Source organism: Carcharhinus amblyrhynchos, chromosome 8 (genome assembly GCF_965287045.1).
Source record: "Carcharhinus amblyrhynchos chromosome 8, sCarAmb.v2.hapA, whole genome shotgun sequence".
Lineage (NCBI taxonomy): Eukaryota > Metazoa > Chordata > Chondrichthyes > Carcharhiniformes > Carcharhinidae > Carcharhinus > Carcharhinus amblyrhynchos.
In genome coordinates, this window is record NC_137331.1 from 10,611,238 (window position 1) to 10,637,614 (window position 26,377).

At 38.7% G+C, this 26,377-nt stretch overlaps 1 protein-coding gene across 2 annotated transcripts in view; it reads right to left on the minus strand.

The window, feature by feature from the left end:
• Nucleotides 1–26,377, minus strand: part of LOC145346441 (upstream-binding protein 1-like) — an 87,737-nt gene that overhangs the window by 36,435 nt on the left and 24,925 nt on the right. Inside the window, exons 3-9 of one of the 2 annotated variants that reach the window (XM_080193676.1) lie at nucleotides 19,908–19,984; nucleotides 19,052–19,157; nucleotides 11,618–11,724; nucleotides 11,090–11,242; nucleotides 9,895–10,005; nucleotides 5,260–5,367; nucleotides 143–240 (exon numbers count right to left, since the gene is read on the minus strand). In XM_080193676.1, the coding sequence (XP_080049802.1) occupies nucleotides 143–240; nucleotides 5,260–5,367; nucleotides 9,895–10,005; nucleotides 11,090–11,242; nucleotides 11,618–11,724; nucleotides 19,052–19,157; nucleotides 19,908–19,984 (760 nt within the window). The remainder of the gene's footprint in view (nucleotides 1–142; nucleotides 241–5,259; nucleotides 5,368–9,894; nucleotides 10,006–11,089; nucleotides 11,243–11,617; nucleotides 11,725–19,051; nucleotides 19,158–19,907; nucleotides 19,985–26,377) is intronic. The other variant, XM_080193677.1, reaches the window with a different exon arrangement.

The following is a 26,377-nucleotide window of genomic DNA, read 5'->3' on the forward strand; positions in this document are numbered from 1 at the left end:
CAACTTCACGCATCTTACTACTATAAATCTGTAGTACCCAAGTCCTGAATAAGATTTTTGACTTAAGCATTAAACAATCAGGACAAATGTTTAAATTAACCAAGTTTTAATGCAAACACAAATTGTATCGACATCACTGTACCTGTCAGGAACACTGTAAGTACTGACTTGTCCAGGAGTAAATGCTGGAGTGGTAGAAGGACTGCTGTTTACGTATGCATTATCTGGCCAAGGAGAGCACTGCAGTAATTTAAAAGAGAGAAAATATTAGAATTTCAATTTTTTTATAACAGCAGGAAGAAACACTCCCCAATAAATACAAGCGAATTGTGCATTTATCCATGAGAGGGAGTAAATCATAATTGATAATTGAACAAACTTCCATATGCAAATAATAAATTGTCATGGACAGCCTAATTAACAGGTCAAATTGCCTGTCTGCTGTATAATCAGAAAAATGAATCAGCTAAGCAAAAGGGGAAAATTCAAACAAAGCATGTATTAACAAAAATAATGCACTATGAAGAATACATTTAGTAACATGTTTGCAATGGTCTTGCTGCATTATCTTAATTTCAATCACAGGATCTTAGTTCAAACATATAAAGGAACCTTAAGAAGTAATGAAAACACTATTTGGTAGTTTAGCTTCTAGATGATATGACTTTAGTACCATTTATTACAGAACAACTACTTTATTTCTCTTGCACACCACAGGATAGATATTATAAACATAACTCCTAGTTAAGCCATGCAAGTTGTTTTCCTCAATTTCTACAGATTTGGATTATACAGTTAAATTTGATATTTGTGCAAAACAGAATGTGTAGATCTATAAAGTGCAACTCAAATTAAATAGAAATATGACTTTCTTGTTCAGAAAGGAAAAATGTAATTTCACTTCAATGCAGAACTGTAGTGAATTGATATGGATCTACTGGCATTGTTACAGATTGAGCTAAATTACAGTGATCAACAGAAACTAGGCAGTATGAATCACTCAAAAATTGAATAATAGTTTGAGACAAGTTTCTCAATTTATAAAAAAGGTCAATACTGTCCTCGGAATAGCATGTTGCCTTTCACCATCAGGACTCAAGTTGGAAGTTAGTTCCACTTGTCCAATTTTAAGTGATTTGGACATTTCTTCAGCCCAGTTTCACAACACAAATTATATATAGTTTATCACAAAATTGCAATGTTGCTCAAACTACTAGGAAAAATATGTTCTAAAATTGGGATCATGGAAAATTATCAAAACAAAGCATCGACTCTATATTTTGGATCTAATCTAGAAGTCAAACAAGAAAAATCATCAGCTCTGCAGCACTTCCTTCATCTTACGTGCTACAAAATTCAAAACTTCAAATATAAATCAATAAGTTGGGCTACTCTGAAAGTTTAGGTGAGTAAAAAGAATATAATTATATTTACATAACATTTCATTACATTCCCAAAATTAAAATCACTTCAAAACCTGAGAATTATTTTTCAATTACCACACTATCATATATGGAAAAATGACTGCCAATTAGGCACACAGCAAGATTTATAGACTACAAAAATGATTTAATAGCCTATAAATCAGCTTTATTTTTGTAGCATTGAAGGATGATTACTAGCTAGGATGGGAGACCCTGCCCCTTCACTAAGCAGTACCATGGAAGCTTTAATATCCACCTGTGTAGTACAAGTGGCACCTCAGAAAATGTAGCACTCCCATTTCAAATCCTGATAATGGGCACAAGTCCTGGAGTCGGAGTGGAACTCTCAACCGTCTGACAAAGGGAAAATAGCTACCACTGGAGATCACTGACAAAGAAAATCTAAAAGTAAACATTATACAGCATTATACAGAGCAATTTTTCAAGTAAAGGTAAGCCATTATAGAGTTTGGCCCAATTTGTTTTTAGAAGTTGTGAACTACAGGTGGTTAGGGATAGAGTTAATTGTTGTTCTCTCTCTTTCCTTTGGTACCTTCCTGTTTTTCCCTCAATACACTCCGTCGGATCCATGTGCAACAAAGATGATCCATTATCTGTCAACAAAGGAGGCTTTTGAATGAAGAAATTTATATTAGCACCTTATTTTCTTTTCAGCTTTAAATTAACAAAAGACACATGCAATCCCAGATTGAGAAACCTGAACTAAAGATGATTCTGTTTATGTATTCAGTGGTCAAATGTTGCATTCATTTTCAGCTCCAAAATAAATTACAACTAGATTACTGCTAGATTATAAAAATGGCACAAAAATATTTTAAGAAATGCACTTTCAATTAATGGTGTGAAGTGCTTTGTGTGGATTCTCATTTGTTTTCATTGCATCTTCTTTCTAAATCAAAATTGAAAGGTAAGATAATGCAGCTTAAAAAGGAAGGGTGACTATGAAAGTATTTTAATTCAATTTACTTTAAAACTGTGGAAAAATGATTAAACCCATCCTAAATTTGACATTTTTGGAAAATTAAATATTCCTGCTACATAGAGATCTTCATGTATCTGACTCCAGGACATCAATTAAATGAAGCACGCCAAAGCAATTTCATTTCAAGCAGCCATTAAAGCTGGCCTGTGAGATTGCCAGAATTGCCCACCCACATAAAATCATGCTCCTTGCCGAACACATTGGGCCAAATCTTGCCATAAAAATAATGCTGAGTTCATATTAATCCAACATGCATTAATGGATGTATTAATGCATCATCATTAATGCACAAGTCCGCCAGCAAGTTCAGCTGCCAAAAGATATCCATGGGTTGTAAATCCCCATGTAACACCACTCAATTTGCCTCACCCGCCCAATCATGAGTTTGCTGCATTTTCACATTAATTTACTATTTAACTTGCCACAAAAATTACTGGTCATACTTTACTGTGTAGGTACTTTTTTATTGAAATGACATTGTTAATGCAATGACACTCAACCGTGCTAGCCCTAAAAGGGAACAAAATATTCCACTCCAGCAAGATTTGGACCACTGAGCCAAAACTTGCTGGCAAAGAAACAGCAAGCTGATGGTGCTTGGCAGCATTTATAGGCAAACAGTACAAAACTTTGGAAGACTATCAAGTGCCCCTACAAATTACGCCACACTGCTGATGATCTGCAAAAATAGCACCCTGCCCTTGACCTCCCCAATCTTTTTTAAAATGGAACATGCTGCATTTCCCCATAAAACTCCCCATGTAAGTTAAATCTGGTCATTGCAAAAACTACCCTTTGTGTCAATCAATCCCTCTGACACTAAAAATCAAGTATTACAAGAGTGCAATTTCATTCTTTCAGGTTTGTATTTTTTCAGAGCAATTTCAAAAATGGCAAGTTTCTTAGTTTCTCTTCCACCATGTCTCCTCAACCCAAATCCAATTCTTTTTCTCTGGCTTTATTTTTCCTTTTTGTACCTGATTTAGAGTGAATTTGAAGGGCTGAATTCACTCCTACTTTCAGTCCTTCCTGGTTTATTTCAAGATCCGTAAATCTCACTGGTTAAGGAGATACCCTATTATGGGGCATGTGGACAGGGCACACATGTGCTCTTTTCCTCATGGTGCCATCAGCTTTCACTTTCAGCAAATCTGTGGCCAAAAACATCAAAGGGTAAGTAGTCAAATCTTACTAACATAATCAGACACCCTGCATCAGCAAATGCTGGTCTGGCACTTCCTGGACCTGGGGAGCTCTGAAGTGATCCCTCAGTTTTGTGAAGCCAACTTGCAAGACCAGAGACTTCAAAGTTCTGCAAGTTGAAAGGAAAAATCAAGTTCTGAAAAAAGGCAAGTTATTTAAGGAAAGTTATTATTTTCTTCTGTTCAAGCATATCCCCTTTAACCAGCTATTTTTGAAGTCCTGTTCCAAGTTTTGAAAATCCATCATACCCTATAAAGTTCTCACACTAATGAAATCGCTCTCAATTTAATATACATTGTTTAGGTTCCCAGGCATGTTAGCTAGGATAAGCTAGAAACGTGTTCCTAGGCTTTAAAAAGCTACCTCTTGCAAATCAGTAATGACAGGAAGTTAAGTGAAAACTTGTATTTACTATTGGTTCTGGAAACCTAGACAGTACCCATTCCTAGTTACCTGGAGAACATCAAGACTTGACCATACTATTTGAAACCAGTCACGAGCAGGAAAGGTTCCTTCCCTGAAGGCCTCTGGTGAACAAACTGGACTTAATGGTTAGCCAGCGATCATTTTTTTGCTGCCAGCTTAGTTGAGTTCAGTTTCACAATTACCTATGTTGGAGTCTGAAACCATGACCTGGATGCTAGTCCAGTACCAAAACCATCAAGTTGCCATCATACCCACCACCCTGAATCTTAATTTCCTTTATGTTTACAATAACACAGGCAAAACAAAAATTAGTTATTGCTCAGGACAAGATATTAGAGTGCAGGTTAAGTACAGTTGCTTCAAACCTGGAATTTCATTCTAGTGAGTTTGGAATTCTTTATGAAAAGACAGCACTGAACAAGTTACACATACACGCAATAAATTAAAGAACACCCTTTCAAAAATGCATATGAAAAGAAAACTACACAGCTCTGCTCAGGGGACTTTTTAGTCCAAGGTAGAAAAGAGTAACAGTGCAACAGTGCAGCTGACAGCATTTGAAAGGTGAGAGGGGAAAAAAAGCAAGTTGACAAAGGAACAAAATTCAAAAGCAAAAGGAAAAAACATAGCCCAAGTAGGACAGTCTTCATAATAAAATACAAACTTGAATTAGTCTGCTATCCATTCGTTATGCAAAATTTCTCACTGCTTTAGGCCACAAAAACCCACGTGTGCGTGTATATTATATATATATATATATTATATAACATATTATACACGCACACACACAACAGACTTATATATAAATCTCAGATTATAGTGTTATTTTTCCAGCAAAACATTTGCACTATATTAAACAATTCATGAATATATTTGAAACCTTGCATCACTACTTTCACCTCGAACAATCCATCTCAAACTGCTTTTGTGCCTGCCAGTTTGAGTGTGTAAAATATGAAACTTAAGATGGCAGATTAAAGATACATTTTTGTGGCCTTTGAGGAATTAAGAGCTTCTGTATCAAGTGTTAGATTTAGGAGGATTTAAACCTGAAAGTGTTGTAAGTTTTGCAAAAAAATCCAAACTGAAGTCCATTCATGGTGAGTGTTAAATGTTTGTAAGAGCTAATCCTATATCTAACACTTTGATTGTATTCTTGCACAAGCGGTCTTGTACAACGAAAAGGTAAGCAGAAGTCCTTACACTGCCTCGCTTTGCCAGAGAATCACCGCAGTCTGCTGGCAAAGTCCGCTTGGTGGACTTTTTCTGCTCATGTTCAAGTGCATCTTCAATAATAGGCTCAAGCCTCATCTGGACAGACACCAAAGACTAGGATCAATTTATACAGTAGATCATGAAATCATGAGCACAACACCTAGCAGTGTAAGCATTTCTTTAACATCAACCATTTTTTCTAGAAATTCAAATTTAATGCAGAAAAGACAATCCATTAGGACCCTCAATTTAATCTTTAGATGCCATCACCTAAATAAATATTTAGCCATTCTCCCTTAACTCAGATATAACTGACTCAGAAGTCTAGCATCAATAGAAGATATGCTTTTTTTGCATCTTGTTTGATTTTGACATAGTGCAACATAAAAGTAGCTGAAAACAAAAAATCTAAACATCCCAAGCATTCACTTCAGTGCATGTCCAGTTTAGATTTTGAATTTAAAATATTTGATGTCTGCGTTTCAAAAACATTAGAAACATTTTAGGTATAGCCAAGTTCATTTTGAGCTACATTGCTCATTTTGTTCAAATATAGTTCAAAATCTTTTTTGCCAGCATTAAGAATTCCCAAGGTAATAGAATAACTTCACAAATCAGTGTTGAAAAGCATATTTTCTCCCGCATATTCCACTGATGGAGTTCAGTGCATCTTTGTTGACTTCCAGAAAAGATCTAACCTTTACACTAAAGTCAAGACACGCTACCAATATTAAATTGTTCTAAGTTTGAATTAGAATAGTCTCCACTCGAGTTTGTTAGTTTTAAACTCTTCAAAATATTTTCTCACCTTCCAGATCATTCTCCACCACAAATCTGGCCAAGTAGGGAAAAGTCCAAGCACTGTAATGTTTTGAATGGCTGTTCACAACTGATGTGCAGCCCAAATGCAGGCACAGTTGAACTGGGATGTGTAAAGTGTTAGGAATTTTTTATCCCTAAAAGCACTTCTTTTCCATCCACAGGCCCAACTAAATCAACAGGTTCCAATGCATCGAAGTCTAGGCCAAAATTCTCAGGCTCAAACACACAATTCTCTAGTATAGAGTTCAAGTGATGTTGACTCCTGAGTTACCCACTGACTCAACAATGAGCATTTCCATTTCTTTTAGACATATAGTTTCTGCAGTGTACTTTTCACCATTTGGCTAAATGTGTATGGAGCACAGTAAAAAATATTAATATGACAGCAAGTTAGCAAAAATGTAAAGTGTGGATGCCACATATTATTGCCAAATCCTCAGAAAGGCTTTTATAAAAAGGTGTTGGACATCAAATGCATAAATTCTACAACCTGTTCTACAATTAAACATGTTAGAAGCCTAGTAGCTATTTCTTTTATGCACACATCATTGTGGTGTTCATTTACTTGCTTCTTCAGAGTAACAATTTCAAATAAACATCCACTAGGTAACCAACATTAAAGTTACTAGAATATATCTTTTCAAAGTAGGTTAAGTCACAAGTAGAGAGAACATTAGTAATACTTTAGAACCTTGAAACCAATAGCAAATTAGAAATGAAGCTAGAATATTCTCCAAGTTTCAGAATCCTTAGATTTAAAATCACATTTTTACAAGATACTTCACTTTGAGTAATCTTGAAACAATAATAATAGCATAATAATCAGATTTTTTTCTCTGAATTCAACATGAAAATTCAATACGACTAACAACAAACCAATTCGCAACTAATCTAACAATTAAACATTAAGAATTCTCTCTAACTTTACATTATACTAACAACCACCGAACACCTGTCTTCACCTACTGGAACCTTTAACTACTATCTTAACCTAAATGTAAGCATTTAATCAAATTATCGATCAAGAAGTCATCCTTTTTAAGCCATTTTAAGTATGTCAAATTGCATGCACAGTAAAGTCACTCATGATCTGGGTGTATACAAGTTATTTTGTGTTAAGAAACTTCAACAGCTTCTCCCTCTCCAGTAACTTTGATAAACTAGAAATCCCTCTAAATCCAAAGATAATGACTGGTAAAATGAAAAATAGACTTCAGTGTATTTCAGGAACTTCTTTATAAACGAGCAGAAAAATGAACCAAGGTTTTTTCAGTTCTGGAAAAACAAATTGCATCTTCCTGTCCGCTGTTATCAACATTACAGGACAAATTCCTTCAAAACCCTCTGCAGCAGTTGTGTGCCCTGTTGAAACTAATGGATTTTAGATGCAGTCACAGAAAGAGAGTTGATGCATATTTGTAGCAATGCAGGTCAGCCATCTTTTAGTACAATGAATTGTCACAAGTACTTTAAATTATCACAAGTCTGACTTTCCTATTCCAAAACACAGAGGAGCCAGCCTTTTGTTACACAGCATTTTCAAGGCTATTTGCACTGCAGATAATAGATTTAAAATAAGAAAAATAAAGTTAAAAAATGACATAATTACAATGAACATGACAAAGATAGGAAATGTAAGAATATCTTAAAACAAATGGTCAAGCGAAAATAATAATTAGTGATGAGTACTAGTGAAAAGGAAATCAATGGATGAAATGTCAAAAATATTCACTCATGATCCAAAAACATGGTAATTCAGTTTTAAGTATTTTTTTCAAAATGGGGCTCCACAATAAAGATATCATAAACATGTCAAAATACTATAATTTAGTACAACTACAAAATGCACTAATAACACACAGGAGAGATTAACAGCATTCAGAAATATTTGGGCCAATTAAGCAGCTGATGAAGCTACAGTGAATGGTTTTTAATTTCCATACAAATGTACAAAAATAGATATTAGAACAGAAAATAAAAGTACACAATTAATGAAGGTACATTTAGCAGGTATAGAAGAAAAGGGATTGGAGTGCCATTATTGACTGAACATTCAAGTATCCTAATAAGTTCTTATCATTATGGTTAATCAAGCAGTAGGTTGCAACTCAGGACATTTATCTGTGAGTCAAAGCAAATTATTTTATTCTGTGCAACCCAACAGTAACAAATCAAGTATAGTACGTAGAAACGGGGAACTTAGCTTGCAAAAAAAGTGTACTGAAAGAGTTCAAGAAAGAACTACATGCACAATTATATGGATTAAAGGACTTCAGCCCAGCACCGTACTATACTATATAGCTAAAATCCAAAGTCAAACTGAGTCTGTGTTGCATCATGTAACCTGACCCAGAATGTCAGTTTTTGATTTCTTTTAATGTGATTTATTTTCATATGAATGGACCTACTTCGTGCACAATGTACTCTTTTTTTAAATGCCCACCTTGTTTGATTTGGAATGGGTTAGAAATGGCAGTCCTAGGTAACAATTGAAGCCTCAGTTGTTGTAGGCTGGCAGGAAGGGTGAATTTCATTGTATTATGAATATCTTTTGGAAAGTACAACTTGTATAGGATCAGATGCAGTAGTAATGGCTTCTGAGATAGCAGGGTTCAGGCAAGAGGCATTATTTAGATTAATGTCTGAAGAACAGCCACTTGGGCAAGGTACAGCTGGTTGTCAGTGGTCAAGGATTTGTACTCTATTGATTTCCACCTGCTGAAAAGGGTGGAACATGACTGAAAAATAGCTCTCAGAAAATATGACAAAAACAATTGAGAAGTGACATGACTTAGATATTTAAAATGCTGAAACAAAAATAGTAGATGCACTAAGGCTTGCACTGAGATGGAGAAAACGATAGAAACGTTGTGACAACAGTTAATGTGGTACAAAATTTTGCAGAAAAACTCCAACTTTAAAGATTTTAAACACATTTTAAATGTGACACAAAATTATCCCAATAAATGTTTAGTTAGAATTTGAATAGAAAAACATCTAGCTGCCAGATGAAAATAATCACCTATTTCTATGTAATACAATGATCTTATACAAAATATTGCTGGGCTATTGTGAAGAAAGTTGGGGAGGGCAGTGGAATTCAAAGATTTGTAATTTTGCACAATTGTTTCAAAAAAATTGGAAGAACTTATCCTCCAGGACAGTTCACAAGAGGGTAAATTTCATTTAGATAAAAGCAAATGAAGGCAGACGCTGGAATCTGAAAAACAGAAAATGATGGAAAATCTCAACAAGTCTGACAGCAAGAGTGGAGAAAGAACAGAGCTGATGTTTCGAGTCTAGATCACTCTTTGTCAGAATCATCCAGACTTGATACGTTGGCTCTGTTCTCTCCAAACATGCCGTCAAACCTACTGAGATTTTCCAGCATTTTACGTTTTTGTTGTTGATAAATTGCACGTGATCAGTGGACAATGCTGACTTGAATGGCTTTCCAGCTTTTACTTCCTCCCTACTTTAATCAAATACGTTCCTATTCCAGGGTAGGATTTGTTGCATACAGTGAAGCAAGGGCACAGGAGAAAAAAACATTTACAGAATTGGAAAAAAGTAGGAAATGAAGAAAGTGAAGTAAGACGAAAAAAATTGGAACTACACTGCATTTTTAGAAAAGCTGTCAGCTTGCATGAAAGACAATAACTGTGGTATCCATCCAAATCAGATTGTCATGTAACATAGACTCACTTTCCAGTGTATTTGAGATTTAAGGAAAACTGCTGCTACGCTACCTGCATTCTTACTGTTTTTTTTCCCTTTAACCTATACTTTCCTGTATTTTACCTCAGTTAAGATAGTTGTTTCATATGATGGTTGATATTTTTCTTTTTCTTGAGCTGTTCGCTTCTCCATTTTCTCTCGATCAGTTTTCTGTTTTCTGTCTGCACCTTTGGGCTAGAAAAACAAGAGAGGAAGACTGAAATCCTGTAACTCAAAATTTTGTGGTAGAGAACTACTGCAAATAGAATGCATTAAAACCAAAGTTTACGCTCTAGATTGCCCAGTGAGCAAATATGGCAGGACAATACATAGTGGTACAAAATTGGTCCAAACATAAACACTAGTTTGTGTTGAATGAAATGATCTCAGCTGAAGTGGTGGCAGGGTCACACCAACTGACCCAGGTTCTAGGAAGGAAAATAAAGCAGTCAGGATTTGCCTTTTGTTTTCAAGTGATTGATCCATAGCACATCAAAGAACAGAATGTTTCTTAGCTGCAATGAACCCCACTCCACAACTGAACAGCCTACCAAGATTCACTCTGGACTTGCCCATCAAAAGTAGCATTTTAGGAGAGTGCCAATGTACCAGTGCCCACTAAATTACTCTCACTAAACTTTCGGTGGACAGAGGAAAATGAAAATTGCCGAATTACTGAAAAGTTACACATCAACAGATCAACTAAATGAAGTACTAGATGAAAGGCTACACAACAATATGGATGGTTCCAATTTACACAAAGCTTTAGCATTGAACTGAAGGTCATTAGGGACAGAGTCCTATACTGGAGAAGCTTATTTGTGCAATGTTACATTATAAAGACAAAAAGAAACAAAATAAAAATGAATTATTGAGCACTGAAGGGTTTACACTTCATTAAGCCATTTCAAAGGCAGGACCCTCAGAAACCAAGATTCAAAAGACAACCTGACCAAAACCAAATGCATGAAATTGACTGCTGGTGAGTACTTCAAAGACAAGGTAGGTTTTCATAGCAGGTGTGCCAGGACTATTCAGTGGGAATTCATTAAAATGAAGAACATAAAATTTCATTTCTGATTATAAGTTTCAAGTAGTGGTACGGATGCTTCTCAATTCTGGGTGCTCCAGGTTTACAAACATTTATTTTTCAACTAGCACCATTTGGTAAGTATACTCACTATCCATAGAAGCTTGTCAGAATATTAAATCACCAGCTGTAATATCTTCCAAGATGCAGCGCGGAAGTGGCACTAAACAAAAATGTGTCACACAGTACCTTGAAAACTTTAATTTGGCAGCTGGCTGAATGAAGATGGTCTGTATACTCTCCGGTTTCATTTTGCTTGAATGTATCTATCTGAATCCTGAATGGAACCCCCTTCTCACCCCCATGTTTTCTGGGGGTAAATTCTGTGCTAATGCAATGTACCTGCAAGAAAAATGTGTAGTTCCTGAGATTAAGATTGAATATGTTTAAAAATAGTCAAACTGCAACCAATTGCTCAACAAAATTTCGCGACTTTTCAGTAGATACAATAAAACAATTAACATTAAAACTATTATGATTCTGTTTCAAAATCGACAATTCTCTAGGTTTTCAAAGCTAGGCAGAAGCATTTTGTTCACTGTATACATGAACCCATATTCAAACCTTTAGAACTTGCACTTCTAACTTCAGCTAGCCATTTCCAATTATACCCAGTGGCACCTCAATAGATTATTTTGTCACCTGATTAGCTGTTATATCATTATTTACACGAAGTAACACCTCTACTTTACCAAAGAACACAGTATCGCTACCAACCTGAATAAAAGCAGAGGTGCGCTTTGCTGGGTCCCACAGAAATTCAATAGTATTCAGTTGCGCTGGATTAGTCCTGGGGTCAATTATTCCAACAGACATTGGAATATCTGTAGTTTAAAAAAAGATATATATATATATAAAAATTTGTCACACCTGTAAATACAGGAACTTAATAAAAGCAAAGTCAAAATAACCAATGAATACTTAGCTATTCAACACAATACAAACTACACCATCCAGCTCTCTCCTCTTTTTCCAAATGATCAGAGCTAATGAGATAATAGTCTATGATGCTGGTAACAAGACATAAAACGTAACTCTCAGACTGAACCTTCCCAGTCAATATAGCTCACTATTACACCCTGCAGTTTGATCAATGCACTCAGCCTTCTGGAAACTTGCTAAATTTTTTTGTACTTAAAAAACCACAGTATTTATTACCTTCTGTATTTGTGCTAAGCTTATTTAAGATTTTTCTAAATCTTAAAACTAGGATTTATTTTAGTATAAATATCTCAGTCCCATTCCAAAATGAAAATTCTACCTACTTGATACAAGGCAACTTATTGGCAAATGTGTTTCATATCAACAACTTTAAAAATTAATTTAATTTTAAAAATGAACACTCTCTTTCTTTGGTTTTGTTCTGCCAATTTCATGTTTCTTTTCCCTCAATACTTCTGTGGAATGTGGGTGCTGGCAAATGCATTAGGATGTATTGGTTAAGTGGATTGGCCATGCATTTCTTATGTTATGTTCTTATATAGACTTCCAACAAGGGGAATGCACACGTTTAAAAAGTTCTTTCACAAGACATGGGCATCGGTGGCTAGGCCAGCATTTTTTTTATTGCCCATCCCCAATTGCCCTCAGAATTATATAGCACCAAGTTAACCATCAGATAACAAATGGTTTAATATTTCAATTATTCTGTTCCCAAGCTAATGCATCGCTTGATCATTCATGTTTTAATGAGACGTAGATTGTAAACTCTTGGCACAGAAGCACCCTAGCAATATTAAAGACACTCATCACTTTACAGGTGGTTAACTCACTAACCGTGTTAATTCAGAGAGCTATCAAATTAGCCACTGCTCCTGCCTACCACTTTCCCATTGTCCTGTAAAACACTTTCTCTTCAAATATTTATCCGAACCTTCACAGCTTGCTACAAACCTTTTATTATTAATGATTTAGTAAGCCAAAGCCTGTCACAGCCACAAGCTGAATTAAGCTAAATTTTACAATCATTTCAGGTAAAATACAAAAGAGTGTGACGACAAAATTCATCAGCAGCAGTGCAGTTAACAGCACAACCATCGATTCACCAGTCACAACTCCCTTGAGATTATCTATTGTTTGAACCACTGCCTCTGTTTGGTACAGAAAATCTTCCGAACATCTATTTCCGAATGTGGCTGTACACCCACTCCATAGTGCACAGAGGGTCAAAATAAATAGTTCCCGAGTGTTTCTGCAGACCAAGGAGTCAATGTCTTTAAAGAATTTGAGAGCCAAACAGTAGAATTCGTTCAGATGGATGTCCCACTATTTCTCCATCTTGTGGGCCTGTGCCTTTCCTTCCTTCAGCTGCTTCTTTCCCCACCAGCACTCCCACCCCAACTTGAATGCTGCAATTGTTGAGGTGGGTTAAGCAACACTTAGTGAGACGACCTGCTGCTGATTGTTATTCTGCTCTCTTTCATCCAGGTTAGGCTCAGTTTTTGAAGACTTCCAGCAGGGTGGAGTGAGGATTCAGCAATGGTAACGCCTTTTAATGTCATGGGGAGATGGTTGGATTCTCTCTTGTTCGAGAGAGTCATTGCCTGGCACACATACGACATGAACGTTACTTGCCACTTTCAGCCCAATCCTAATATTGTTCAGGTCTTGCTGCTTCAGTGTCTGAGCTGCAAACAGTGCTGAGCATTGTACAATCATCAGCAAACTGATCTAATGATAGAGTGAAGCAACTAATTGGGCCTAGGACACTACTCTGCAGAACTTCTGCATCAATGTCCTGAACCGGAGGTGATCAACCTCCAACACCTAGTTTTGCTAGCACTCTTTGATGCCACATTCTGTCAAATACTGTTACGATGTCAGGAGCAGTCACTCTCAACACTTCTGGAGTTCAGCTCTTTTGTCCATGTTTAGAATTAGGTCAGCTCAGTGGCCCTTGTGAAACCCAAATTGAGCGTCAATGAGCAAGTTATTGCTGAACAAGTGCCACTTGATATCCCTGTTGATGGCCTCTCCTTCAGTAAAAGAAAAGTACTGAAGAAACTTAAGGGACTAAGCTCGTACAAATCCCTGGGACCAGATCACCTGATCAACCAGATTCTAAAATAGATTGCTGCACTATAGTGGATGTGCTGGTTATGATTTTCCATAATTCCCTAGTTTTGAGAACGGGCCCATCACAATGGAAGTTGGTACATATAATACAGCATTTCCAGGAACTACAGGCCAGTTAGTCTAACATCAGTTGTTGGGAAATTGCTGAAATCTATTATTAAGGAAATATTAACAATCCACTTAGAAAAGCATAGTTTAATTAAAACAAATCAACATGGGTTTACAAAGCAAAATCATGTTTGACAAATTTATTTGAAGAAGCAACTGGTATAGTAGATAAATAGAAATCAGCAAGTATAGTGCACCTAAATTTCTAAATGTAATTCAATAAGGTGCCACACGAAATAGATACGACACAGACTCATGGAGTTGGGGGTAATATGTTGCCATGGATAGCAGATTGGTTAATGGACAGGAAGCAGATGGACATAAAAGGGGCATTTTCAAGTTAGCAGGCTGTGGCCAGTGAAGTGTCACATGGATTACTGCTAGGGCCTCAGCTATTTACTATTTATATTAATGGCTTAAAAGAGGAGACAGAGACTAATGTATCTAAGTTTATTGCTGATATAAAGCTAAAGTTGTGAGGCAGATAAAAGCTGCAAAGACATACAGGCAGGTTAAGTGAGTGTGCAACAAGATGGCTGATGGAGTATAACATGGTGAAGTATGAAGTTATTCACTTTGGTCGCAAGAATAGAAAATCAAAATTTTTTTAAGAAAGGTCCAATGTAAACGTTAATGCTCAAAACAGACTTAGGTGCACTCATACAAGGAAAACCATTTAAAAGAGGTCAACCAGGGTAAGTGTGCTGTAGAATCATTTTGTCTCATTGAGGTGTGCAATATGCTGAAAAGGTTAGGAACCACTAATCTAGATGTCCTGAATGCCAAAGAGTCCTGCGAGGTGAGTGGTTCATTGATAGGGAAGAGATGTGATGTGTTAATGCATTGTTGACCTTCACCATCACTTGAGGTTATTAAGTCTTTCAAGACAGTACTGGCAGGTCCTAATGCTAATGTAGACTTTAGCAATTAACTTACCTGACCATTTGATCCCACACCCTTCTGAAGGTAGTCCTCGATAACCTCCTGCCACCTCTGAAGCTAATGCCATCAATGGCATCTACCAACAACTCCTTCTCTGCCCTAGTATTCTACTTTGCATCTTTTAATTTTCAGCAATATTTTTCAGTACACTCTGCCTTTACAAGGGATGGCCTCCCTTAAGAACAGATCTTAAAAATCATGTGCTTTAAACTACTGGCAGGGTTGTGTTCAGATCATGCTGCCTGCACGATCTGAGCATATGTTAGAAACCCTGCCTGAAGCATAAAGAGGATGTCAGCAGCCAGTTCTGCTCTAAAATCAGGCAAATGAGATGGGAGTACCAAGTGTGAGTGCTGTCCACTCACAAAGGATCTAGCAATGGGGCAGATCACAAATTGTGCTGCCTGAACTCAAAATGGGCAAACATAATTTCAGTTTTGTCTCAGTGAAGATTCTTGATTCAGCAGGTACACTGTTATTTGGCCTGCGATGTCATGCCCCCAGATCCTCTCTACAATACACTCTTGTGTATTTCTGTATACTACAAATTCATGTGCATAAGCCCATAGTAGGAACAAGTACAAGTGGAATGAACATTTGGCCCTATTTATTCACCACTGACCTCAAAATCCAGAATAATATTTCAGCCAAGTGATTCGGATCATGCAGACTATTTCAGAATAGCACCAACTTCTAGCTGTTGCCAAGGTCCTATAATTATGGTGACTCTGCTATTTAAATACACACTTTAATGTTGCTTTAATTCCACTTACTATTTTTTAAATGAAGCACAGAACTCCATGATTTAATATTGACCTACATCCAGTAGGGCTGCTTTAGAAAATACTACTGCCATGAAAGTGGGGCTGCTCTTCTGAAGCAACAGCTTTTCGCTGAAGCAGAAACTTATTTGGTCTCAAGGTTGGGGCAAAGAGCAGAAAAATCCTTCCACTTTCAGCATGTAATCACATAGTGATACAAAACAGAAGGATATAATTTGACTTATTGTGCATCGTGCCCTTTCCGGCTGTTTGTTAGAGTTCTCCAAATAATACCACTCTTATTTCTTCCTTAAAAGCCTGTTTCTTTTTCCAAACGTTGTCCCATCAGGTAGTTCATCCAGATCACAGCAACTTTTAACAACCAAGAAAACCCATGTCACTTAATTTTTTGGCAACTGCTTCAAAGTTGTGTGCACTGATTACCAACCTTCTGCACTGACTAGCAAAATTCAGCCTTGATTTGAATGCCTCTTATCAAATCTCCTTTCATCTTGCTCCGTATAAGGGAGCAACTCTAAGTCCCTATGCTAGGTACCATTTTAGTAAAGTGCCTCCACACTCTCCCCAAGATCTTGACATCCTTCTTGAATTCAGGCCAGAATTGAATATAATTTTCCAACTGAGAGCTAACCAACGTTTTGCAAACATTTAGCATAGCTTCCTTGCACCCCATTTAAAATTATATCATTTAATTTTCCACTTTCTCATTCTTCTTACAAAATGTATCACTGTTGTTCTCTGCACTAAATTTGATCTGTCATGTGTCTTCTCATTTTGGCAAGTCTTCCTGGAGTTTTAATAATTTTCAGAATTCAATCAAAGTTATATATGGGCAGGATTTTCCTTCCCCTCCATGGTGTGGTTCCCACCAGCGGGATCTCATGTTCCCGCCATTGTCAACAAGGTTTCCCACAAGATTTTATAATTTGTGAGATTTATTTTCCAAACTGACTTCAACACTTTCCAAGTCTGAACTGTTTCAACCTTCTGCTCTGGCCCTGCCTTTTCCTAACTTTGATACAGAAACTGTTCTCAGAATTTTGGGGTCCTTACTGTACTCTATAGTCAAATCATCTCCACTTTGAAGGCCTCTCATTGCTCAATAATTGCTCCCAATCCAAGTGCAAACCCTTTTCAACTCAGCGACACTAGCTCTCCTCTAGTTAGACAGTTTCCAGTGCACCTTGTCCTCTTCCATAAAAAAAATCCTAAATTCAGTTAAATCATCTGTTTCCCAAATGCTATCCCACTGAATCATGCTCCACTTGCCTCACTTAATCACCTAGAAGTAAATCCAGGATTGCATCTCTTGGTTGGTGTGGAAACAGACTGATCTCATTTGAGACACTCATACACATTTATGGAATTCCTCACCCTCTTTACCATTTACATTGTTGCAATCTCAGTCTACGTTAGGATAACAAAAATCCCTGAGTATCACGACTCTGCAATTCTTGCATCTTTCTAGCTTAATAAGCTCCTCTATCTCCATTCAACTATTTGGTGGTCCATAACATACATACAATAAATTACATATACACAGCAGATTTATAGCTTCTCTGGTGTTCCTTAATTCTAACCAAATAGGCTGTCTTTGATTCTCATTAGTTTATTCGATCAAAACTAACACCGGATCCTAACTTTGATACTTTGCTACATTTCCTATCTTGCAACTCAAAATATCAAATTCCAATATGCCCCTTCGAGGCAGGTCTCCATTATTACCAGCATAACATAGTTCCAGACATCAACTTGTGCCTGAAACTGACCTTATTTATTGTATCTTGCAAATACTTAAGGATGCAATTCCTCAAAAAAATGCCTAAGCGTCGTCTCTGACAGGAAACACGGGGATGATCAGCACAATCCCAAACGCAATCCTCCATCCACACTTAAGTAATTTTTTGGAGGGGGAGATGATTTGCATTGTGAATGGGGGGAGCCTAAAGACACCAGCAAGGTCAATCTCAGATTAACCTGCAAGATCCACTCCGTCATTGCCAGCATTATCAGACACCCCCCAATGTGCAAACAACAATAGGCTGGCCTGTAGGCATTGACCCCTTCGGGCCCTGCTGTTGGCAGTGTCACCCTACTAGTGTGGCCCTATAATTTGATTATTGCCCCATGTATTAATATACAGTGGAAAGCATCGTTTCTTGCATTATAGACAGAGCATACCGTACGTAGGGAAGGAAAGGACAGCGCGCAGAATGTCATGTTACATCATAGCTAGGGTGTGGAGAAAGATCAACTTAATGCGAGGTAAGTCCATTCAAAATGCTGACGGCAGTGGGAAGAAACTGTTCTTGAGTCGATTGGTACATGATCTCAGACTTTTGTATCTTTCTCCTGATGGAAGTGGAAGATAGCATGTCTGGAGTGTGTGGGGCCCTTAATTAGGCTAGTTACTTTTCCAAGGCAACAGGAAGTGTAGATGGGAATAGATGGGAAGCTGGTTTAAGTGATGGACTGGGCTTCATTCACGACCCTTTGCAGTTTCTTGCAGTCTTGGACAGAACAGGAGCCATACCAAGCTGTGATACAACCAGAAAGAATGCTTTCCATGGTACACTTGTGGAAGCTGGTGAGAGTTGTAGCAGACATGCCAAATTTCCTTAGTCTTCTGAGGAAGTAGTGGCATAGATGGGCTTTCTTGACTGTAGCATTCACATGGAGGGGGACCAGGACAGTTTGGTGGTGGTCAGGACACCTAAAAGGTTGAAGGTCTTAACTATTTCTACTTCGTTCTCATTTATGTATACTGGCGTATGCCCTCCACTACGGTTCCTGAAGTTGATGACTATCCCCTTCATTTTGGTGACATTGAGGGAGAGATTATTGTTCACCAGATTCTCTATCTTTTTCCTGTACTGTGTCTCGTCATTGTTTGAAACCCAACCCACAATGGTGGTGTCATCAACAAACTGAAAATTGAGTTGGAGGGGAATTTGACTATACAGTCAAAGGTGTATAAGGAGTAGAGTAAGGGTTGAGGATAGAGACTTGCAGAGCACCGGTAATGGGGATGATCGTGGATTTGCCTTGCATCTGGTCTCCGTTTTTGGAGGCAGGAAGAATCTCAAAATGAGATCTCCCAAAACAAATTCTGTTACTGCCCCTCTCATGAGAGTTTCCGGCCATGACAGGATTTGCACTTGCACAAGCGGGGCTAAGGAATCGCTTCCTATAGTAGCTGACTTTGAGAAGGGGAAACATGACAGAAGCAAGGCAGAAAACGTACCTAAATCAAGAAGTCTGTCTCCTGGTCGGTTCCATTTCCAACCTTCCAGTTGTTGATGCTCGGTGTATTGAAGTCTACGGTCATGGAATACAACTCGCACGATACTCTAGGATTTAAATGGTACAAGAGTAATTATTTTCTACATAAAAGGGAAATGAATAATGGAATTTTTGCCAAACTTGACTGTATTGTTAGGTAGTGGAAATTGTACCCAAATCTTTTTGAGATCTACTCTGGTGACTCTAAACGTAATTTTCTTTTCCTGCTGCTTGAGATGATACAAATCTGTCCCAAGTTCAATCCTTAGTTAGAAAGTTAACTTATCTCAGCAAAAGTAGCAACAGGAATGTTACAACAGGAGGGAGGAGGATGCAATTGGCCAGGGGTCCTATGCAATCCTTGCCAGCAATATATCTGTATATGGCTCATTATGCAAATTAATTCTGAAGTACAGCAGCCGTGGCCACTTGCACCTTCTGTTGCAGCCTACACTCATAGTATGCCTCTCTAATATTTTCAAATCTATTTGCCTGACTCTTGTAGCACATTCGAATTCCTAATCTCACTTATTGAGATCCCGTACAGATTTTCTCAAACCTACTCAATGAATAGTTCTGAAATACACCAATTGTGGCAAACAGAGTATCTAAACCAACTCTCTGGGACTTTCTTACAGCTGCTTTAGTAGGAATTAACTAGTCAGTCAAAGGCTTATCTTCATCCAGATTCACATTATACACCAAGGAAAAAATATTCAAATTATTACAATTAAGTATACATCAACGTGCTTTAGTCATTGATTTACACTGATAGTCATTGACTAAACCATTTGTCATTTGATGAAAAGGTGACCCACCTTAACCATTTTTCCACTTATTTCTGGTAAATCTCCTATTTTTCGGTTATCTAGCATTCGGACTTCATAAGATTGACCTGTTGAAGTTCAAAAGTTAGTTTAAGCTACTAGTCTCAGTTCAAATCAACTACAAGTAATGATCAATTCCAGTAAGATGGTTCAGCGTGAGGCAATTACAATCAAATGCCATACAGTATTTTCATTTAAATTCATTTATTGGTTGAAAATATCTACCAGTGCAAATTAAGCAAAATATTTGGAACAGGACAACAGATTCCATAGGAACATCAAGGTAGCAAAAAGCATCTGAAGTGATATTGAAATACACAAATCAAATCTTGGAGGTGCTGCAAAGTTCTACAACTTTGCACAATTCTGTACGCTTATCATTTACTCTCCGGCAACAGCCCATAAACCTGCGAAGTTTTTAAGTCTATTCTGCACAAAGTTCAATCAAAACATTGACTTATTGTAATCCTCAACGAGGATACTTCAAGTATCTTACAGATGTAGTTAATGTGGCGCAGTTGAGGCTTTCTATTTTCAAAACTGTCCACAATCTTGAGTTTCCTGCTTATTCTCATTTCCGCTGACAGCAATATCCTCCCATACAGCTGGCCGCCGCACCTGCGCAAGGATATTTTGGCCCTGGAGGGAGTGCAGAGGAGGTTTACTAGGCTGATACTGGAGTTGAGGGGATTGAGCTATGAGGAGAGGCTGAATAAACTAAGCTTGTACTCGTTAGAGTTTAGAAGAATGAGGGGAGATCTCATTGAGACGTATAAGATGATGAATGGGATGGATAGGATAGAGGTGGAGAGACTCTTCCCGCTCAAAAAAGACAGTAGGACTAGGGGGCACAGCCTCAAGATAAAGGGGAGGCGGTTTAGAACGGAGTTGAGGAGGAACTTCTTCACTCAAAGGGTGGTGAATCTCTGGAATTCTCTGCCCGTTGAAGTGGTGGAGGCTGCCTCGCTAAATATTTTTAAGAAGCGGGTTGATGGGTTTTTGATAAGAGAAGGGATTAAGGGTTATGGGGAGAGGGCGGGAAAGTGGAACTGAGCCACGACAGATCAGCCATGATCTTATTGAATGGCGGGGCAGGCTCGAAGGGCTAGATGGCCTACTCCTGCTCCTATTTCTTATGTTCTTATGTTCTTATAATCAGCCAGCAATCTGGACATCATGGCTTATCATTAACCTCAACATTAGGTTCAAAACTCAAATTGACCAGAAGATTTGTTGCTGGGGGGGGTTAAATTAAGCAGTAAATTTCACTGGTCAGAGCCCATATTAAAACAAGACTTTTTTTGGAATGTTTTAATTCAAGTGTTTTATTCAAAAGTACACTATACCAATAAGGGGTGACTCAGTGTAGAGAAAATATAAAGCAATAACCATTACAATGAAAAGAAATGACAAAATACTCAAGATGTTAAAAATCTGCATTGAGAAGAACATGTCTTTTTTTTCTACACTGAGTTCTGATGATCTGAAGTTTGGAACAAGCAGGTTCAACACTTTATTGCAGTGTAAATGTAAGCCTACATGTGATACTAATAAATAAACTAGCTAAATCTTTTGAACATAAGAAATAGGAGCAGGAGTAGGCCATCTAGCCCCCCGAGCCTGCCCTGCCAGTCAATAAGATCATGGCTAATCTGATAGTGGTTCAGTTCGTTTACCCACCTGCTCCCCATAACCCTTAATTCCCTTATTGGTCAAAAATCTATCTACCTGTGACTTAAACACATTTGATGAGGTAGCCTCTACTGCTTCAATGGGCAGAGAATTCCAAAGATTCACCACCCTCTGGGAGAAGTTGTTCCTCCTCAACTCTGTTCTAAATTGACTCCCCCGTATTTTGAGGCTGTGTCCCCTAGTTCTTCTTTCCATTTTAAGTGGAAATAACCTCGCTGCTTCTACCGTCAAGCCCCTTCATTACCTTATATGTCTCTATAAGATCTCCTCTCGACCTTCTAAATTCCAATGAGTACAGGTCAGTCGACTCAATCTCTCCTCATAAGTCAACGCCCTCATCTCCAGAATCAACCTGGTGAACCTTCTCTGCACCCTCTCCAAAGCCAATATATCTTTTTTTAAATAAGGGAACCAAAATTGTACACAGTACTCTAGGTGCGGCCTCACTAGTACCTTGTACAATTGCAGCAAGACCTCCCTGCTTTTATACTCCATCCCTCTTGCAATAAAGGCCAACATTCCATTTGCCTTCTTGATCACCGGCTGCACCTGCAAACTGAGTTTGAGATTCATGCACAAGGACCTCCAGGTCCCTCTGCACAGTAGCATGTTGTAATTTTTCACTGTTTAAATAATAGTTCATTTTACTATTATTCCTTCCAAAATGGATAACCTCACACTTACCAACGTTATACTCCATCTGCCAGATCCTTGCCCACTCACTTAGCCTATCCAAATCTCTCTGCAGACTTTGTGTCCTCCACGCAATTTGCTTTCCCACTCATCTTTGTGTTATCTGCAAGCTTTGTTACCCTACACTCGGTCCACTCCTCCAGATCGACTGTGGGAAGAAATTGGAGCACCTGGAAGAAACCCATGCAGACACGGAGAGAACGTGCAAACTCCTAGGCTGGAAAGGAACTTGAAGGAAGATCCAGTGGCTACGGTCTCCGTTGTTATCAATGATACACATCGGACCAGGAAAGAAGTTTTATTTGCAGAATATGAACAGCTAGAGGCCAAATTTAAAAAACTTCAAAATAATCTCTGGATTATTTAACCATGAGCAAATTGGTTTAGGGTAAATAGGATTAGAGAGATGACTACGTTGCTCAAAGACTTGGTTGGGAGAAATGAGTTTTGATTTATGGGGCACTGGCACCAGTGCTGGGGGAAGTGTGAGCTATACCAATGGGTCTTCACATGAATCCTGCTGGGACCACTGTTCTGGAAAGTCGTTTAACTAAGATGGCAGGGAGAGCTTTAACTTAAATGAAATTGGGAGAGGGGAGAATCATGCAAGACAAGATGTAATTAACTAATGGGAAACAAGTTAATAGAGTACAATTGCAATTTGGTAATGATCACCAGTGTGTGACAGGAAGGGATAGCAAACAAGTGCAACAGCAGATAAGGCTGGGTTTGCAAAGATGGTAAGAAGACTATGTATCTGAATGCGTGCAACATTCTAAACAAAATGGATGAATTGTTAGCATGCACAGAAATAAACAAGTATGCCCTGATAGCCATTACACAGATATTGTTGCAGGAGGACCAAGATTGGGACCTAAATATTGACAAGGATTTGACATTTTGAAAAAACAGGAAAAGGGTTAGGATAATGCTGTTAATGAAGGATGCCATTAATACAGTAATGAAAGTACTGGCTCTGGCTCAAAAAAGCAAATATAGAATCCGTTTGGGTCAAGGTAAGAAATGCTAACAGTATGAGGTCATTTGTGGGAGTAGTTTATCTTCTTCTTAAGCAATCCCTCAAGAGTCAACTTACAGTTACTATCATTGGTGGAGCAGACAGTGGTTGGAGGAGCAAGTGGCTGGGGTATCCAGATTGCAATGCGCTCCTTTCACTATTGACACTTGGCTTCAATTAGCTCTCAGCAATGGAACTCAAGGTGTTCAGTTCTCGAGAGTCATAAAATGCCTACAGTGCAGAAGGAAACCTTCAGCCCATTGAGTCCACACTGACTCTCCAACAGAACACCCTACCCAAGCCCTAACTCCATAAGCCCACATATTTACTCTGCTAGTGTCCCTAGCCTATACATCTTGGGACATCAAGGGACAGTTTTTAGCATGGTCAATCAACCCAAGCTGTACATCTTTGGGCTGTGGGAAGGGAAGCAAAGCAAAGCACCTGGAGGAAACACAAGGAGCAAGTGCAAACTTCACAGTCACCCAAGGCTAGGATTGAATCCAGGTCCCTGGCACTGTGAGGCAGCAGTGCTAACCACTACTCCTTCCTGGAGTCTTTCCTTCCACTTCCAGCAGTCTTCAGCCAGAGGTTCCCAGGTGTCAGTGGGGAAGTTGCATTTTTTCCAAGGAGGCTAAGGGTGACCTTGAAACGTTTCTTTCACTCTCTGGTGGCTTGTGAGCCAGGTCAAACCTCCAAGTATTTCCTTTGGCAGTCTCAGGCATGTGGACGACATGGCCCACTCAGCAGACCTGACTGACCACAGTAAATGCTGGGAATGTTGGCCTGAGCAAGATTACCAACGCTGGTATGCCTATCCTGCCAATTGGTTTGCAGGGTCTTGCAAAAGCAACCCTGGTGGTATTTCACCAAAGTTTTGAGGTGCCAAGTACTACCGTACATAGTCCATGTCTCTGAGCCATATACGAAGGCAGCTACCACTATTGCTCTGTAGACCATGAGCTTCATGCCAGGTCTGAGGTGCTGGTCTTCAAACACTCTTCTTCAGGTGACCAAAGGCTGTGCTAGTACACTAAAGGCCTTTGTTAACAGTGGGCTCCCAAGGTATGGAAAGTGACCCACATTGCCTGAGGCCTCACCATGGATTTTGATAACTGGAGAGCAGATTGGTAGAGAACCTTTAACTTACTCATGTTAAGGCCCATGCTCTGTATGCCTCGGTGATGGTACCAGCAACAGCTTAGAGCTTGGCCTCCAAGTGTGCACAGATACAAGTATTATCTGCATACTGTAGTTCAATGACAGAGGATGGTACAACATTGGAACTGACCTGCAGACAGAAGAGGTTGAAAAGATTACTGTTTGTTCCAGCAGGTGGGGGGAGCTTGCTGAGGTTGAGACAGAACATTGGAGTGGGAAGACCAAGAAAAGTGCCAGTGTAATGACTGTCTTGCTTGACCACAGTCAAAACGTAAATTGGGTGGATTGTGGATCCAAAATACATGCTGCATGATTGAGTTGAAGATAGAGTCTCTTAAGGAGACACTTGAGGTGCTCCTTCCAGAGGCTTACTGCCTCTGTTTTTGATGAGCACATCTCCATTCTTGGCCAGCAATGGGTTGGGATGAGCATGCTTGGGCCACTAGTAGACTTGACTGCATTAAAGAAACCTACAGAATTGTTACAGCACAGGAGGGCATTTAGCCAATTATATCTGCACCAGCTCTCCAAAGAAGCAACATGGCTTAATGCCACTCAACTGCTTTTTTGCTGTACCTCTGCACATTGTTTTTTATTCACATCATCATTTATTGCCCTCTTGAATGCCTCGACTGAACCTGTTTCCACCACACTTCAAGGCAGTGCATTCCAGACCCAAACCACTTGTACATTTTTTTTCCACCACATTTGCTTCTTTTGTAAATCTGTGCCCTCTCATTCTTAATCCTTTTGTGAATGGCAACAGTTTCTCCCCATCCACACCCACATGATTTTGAACATCTATCAAATCTCCTCTCTGCCTTATTCTCTCCAAGAACAGTCCCAACCTCGCCAATCTATCCTCATAACTGAAGTTCTCATCCCTGGAACTGCTTTTGTAACCTTATGTACTCTCTCCAATGCATGCATAGGGCAGCACAGTGGCAAGCATTGCTGCCTCCCAGCATCAGGGATTCGGGTTCAATTTCGGTTTTGGGTGACTGTGTGGAGTTTGCATATTTTCCCCATGTCTGCGTGCATTTCCTCCAAGTGCTTTAGTTTCCTCCCACACTCCAAAGATGTGGGGATAAGGCCTGCGTGGGATTATTATTGGTGCAGTTTCGATGTTCAATGTAACCTCCTTGGCTCTTCTACCCTCTGCACCTATTAATAAAATGCAGACTACCATATGTTTTACTAACTGCTCTCTCCACCTGTCCTGCCACATTCAATGGTCTATGCACATATACACCCAGGTCGCACTGCTCTGCACTCCTTTAAGAACTTTAACCCTTATTTTATATTGTCTCTTCATGATCTTACAACCAAAATGCATCACCTCGCGCTTCTCTGCCCCCTATCTGCCCACTCCATCTACTGTCTACTTCCTTTTGAAGTTCTACACTGACCTCTCTACAGTTTGCAACACTTCCAAGTTTTGTGTCAACTACTGAAAGAGATGTTGGACACTATATTGAAAACATCAGTTTAAAATTCTAGTACATACTCATCATCACCTTGACTGACTAAAAAAGGGTTTGAAAATCTTCAGCTCAGTCTGTGAGAGGCAAGCTGCAAAGTCCCAAGGACACAATCAGACAAGAGATAATTCCCAAGCAGACTTCACAAGTTTTAAATCTCAAGATCTGTTATTACAGTGTGGGGTTCCATCTACTCTGACAGCTAAAATCATCTAGTGATAACATCAAGATTGAGGTCAGTAACATATACGTCAGGAAAAGCAAGGTCCCAATACTGATACCCCTGGAGAAAACCACTGCAAACCTTTCTCCAGCCTGAAAAATAGCCATTGACCATAATACTCAGCTTCCTATTATTCAGCCAATTTTGTATCCACATTGCTTTTATTCCATGAGCTATAACTTTTCTGACAAGT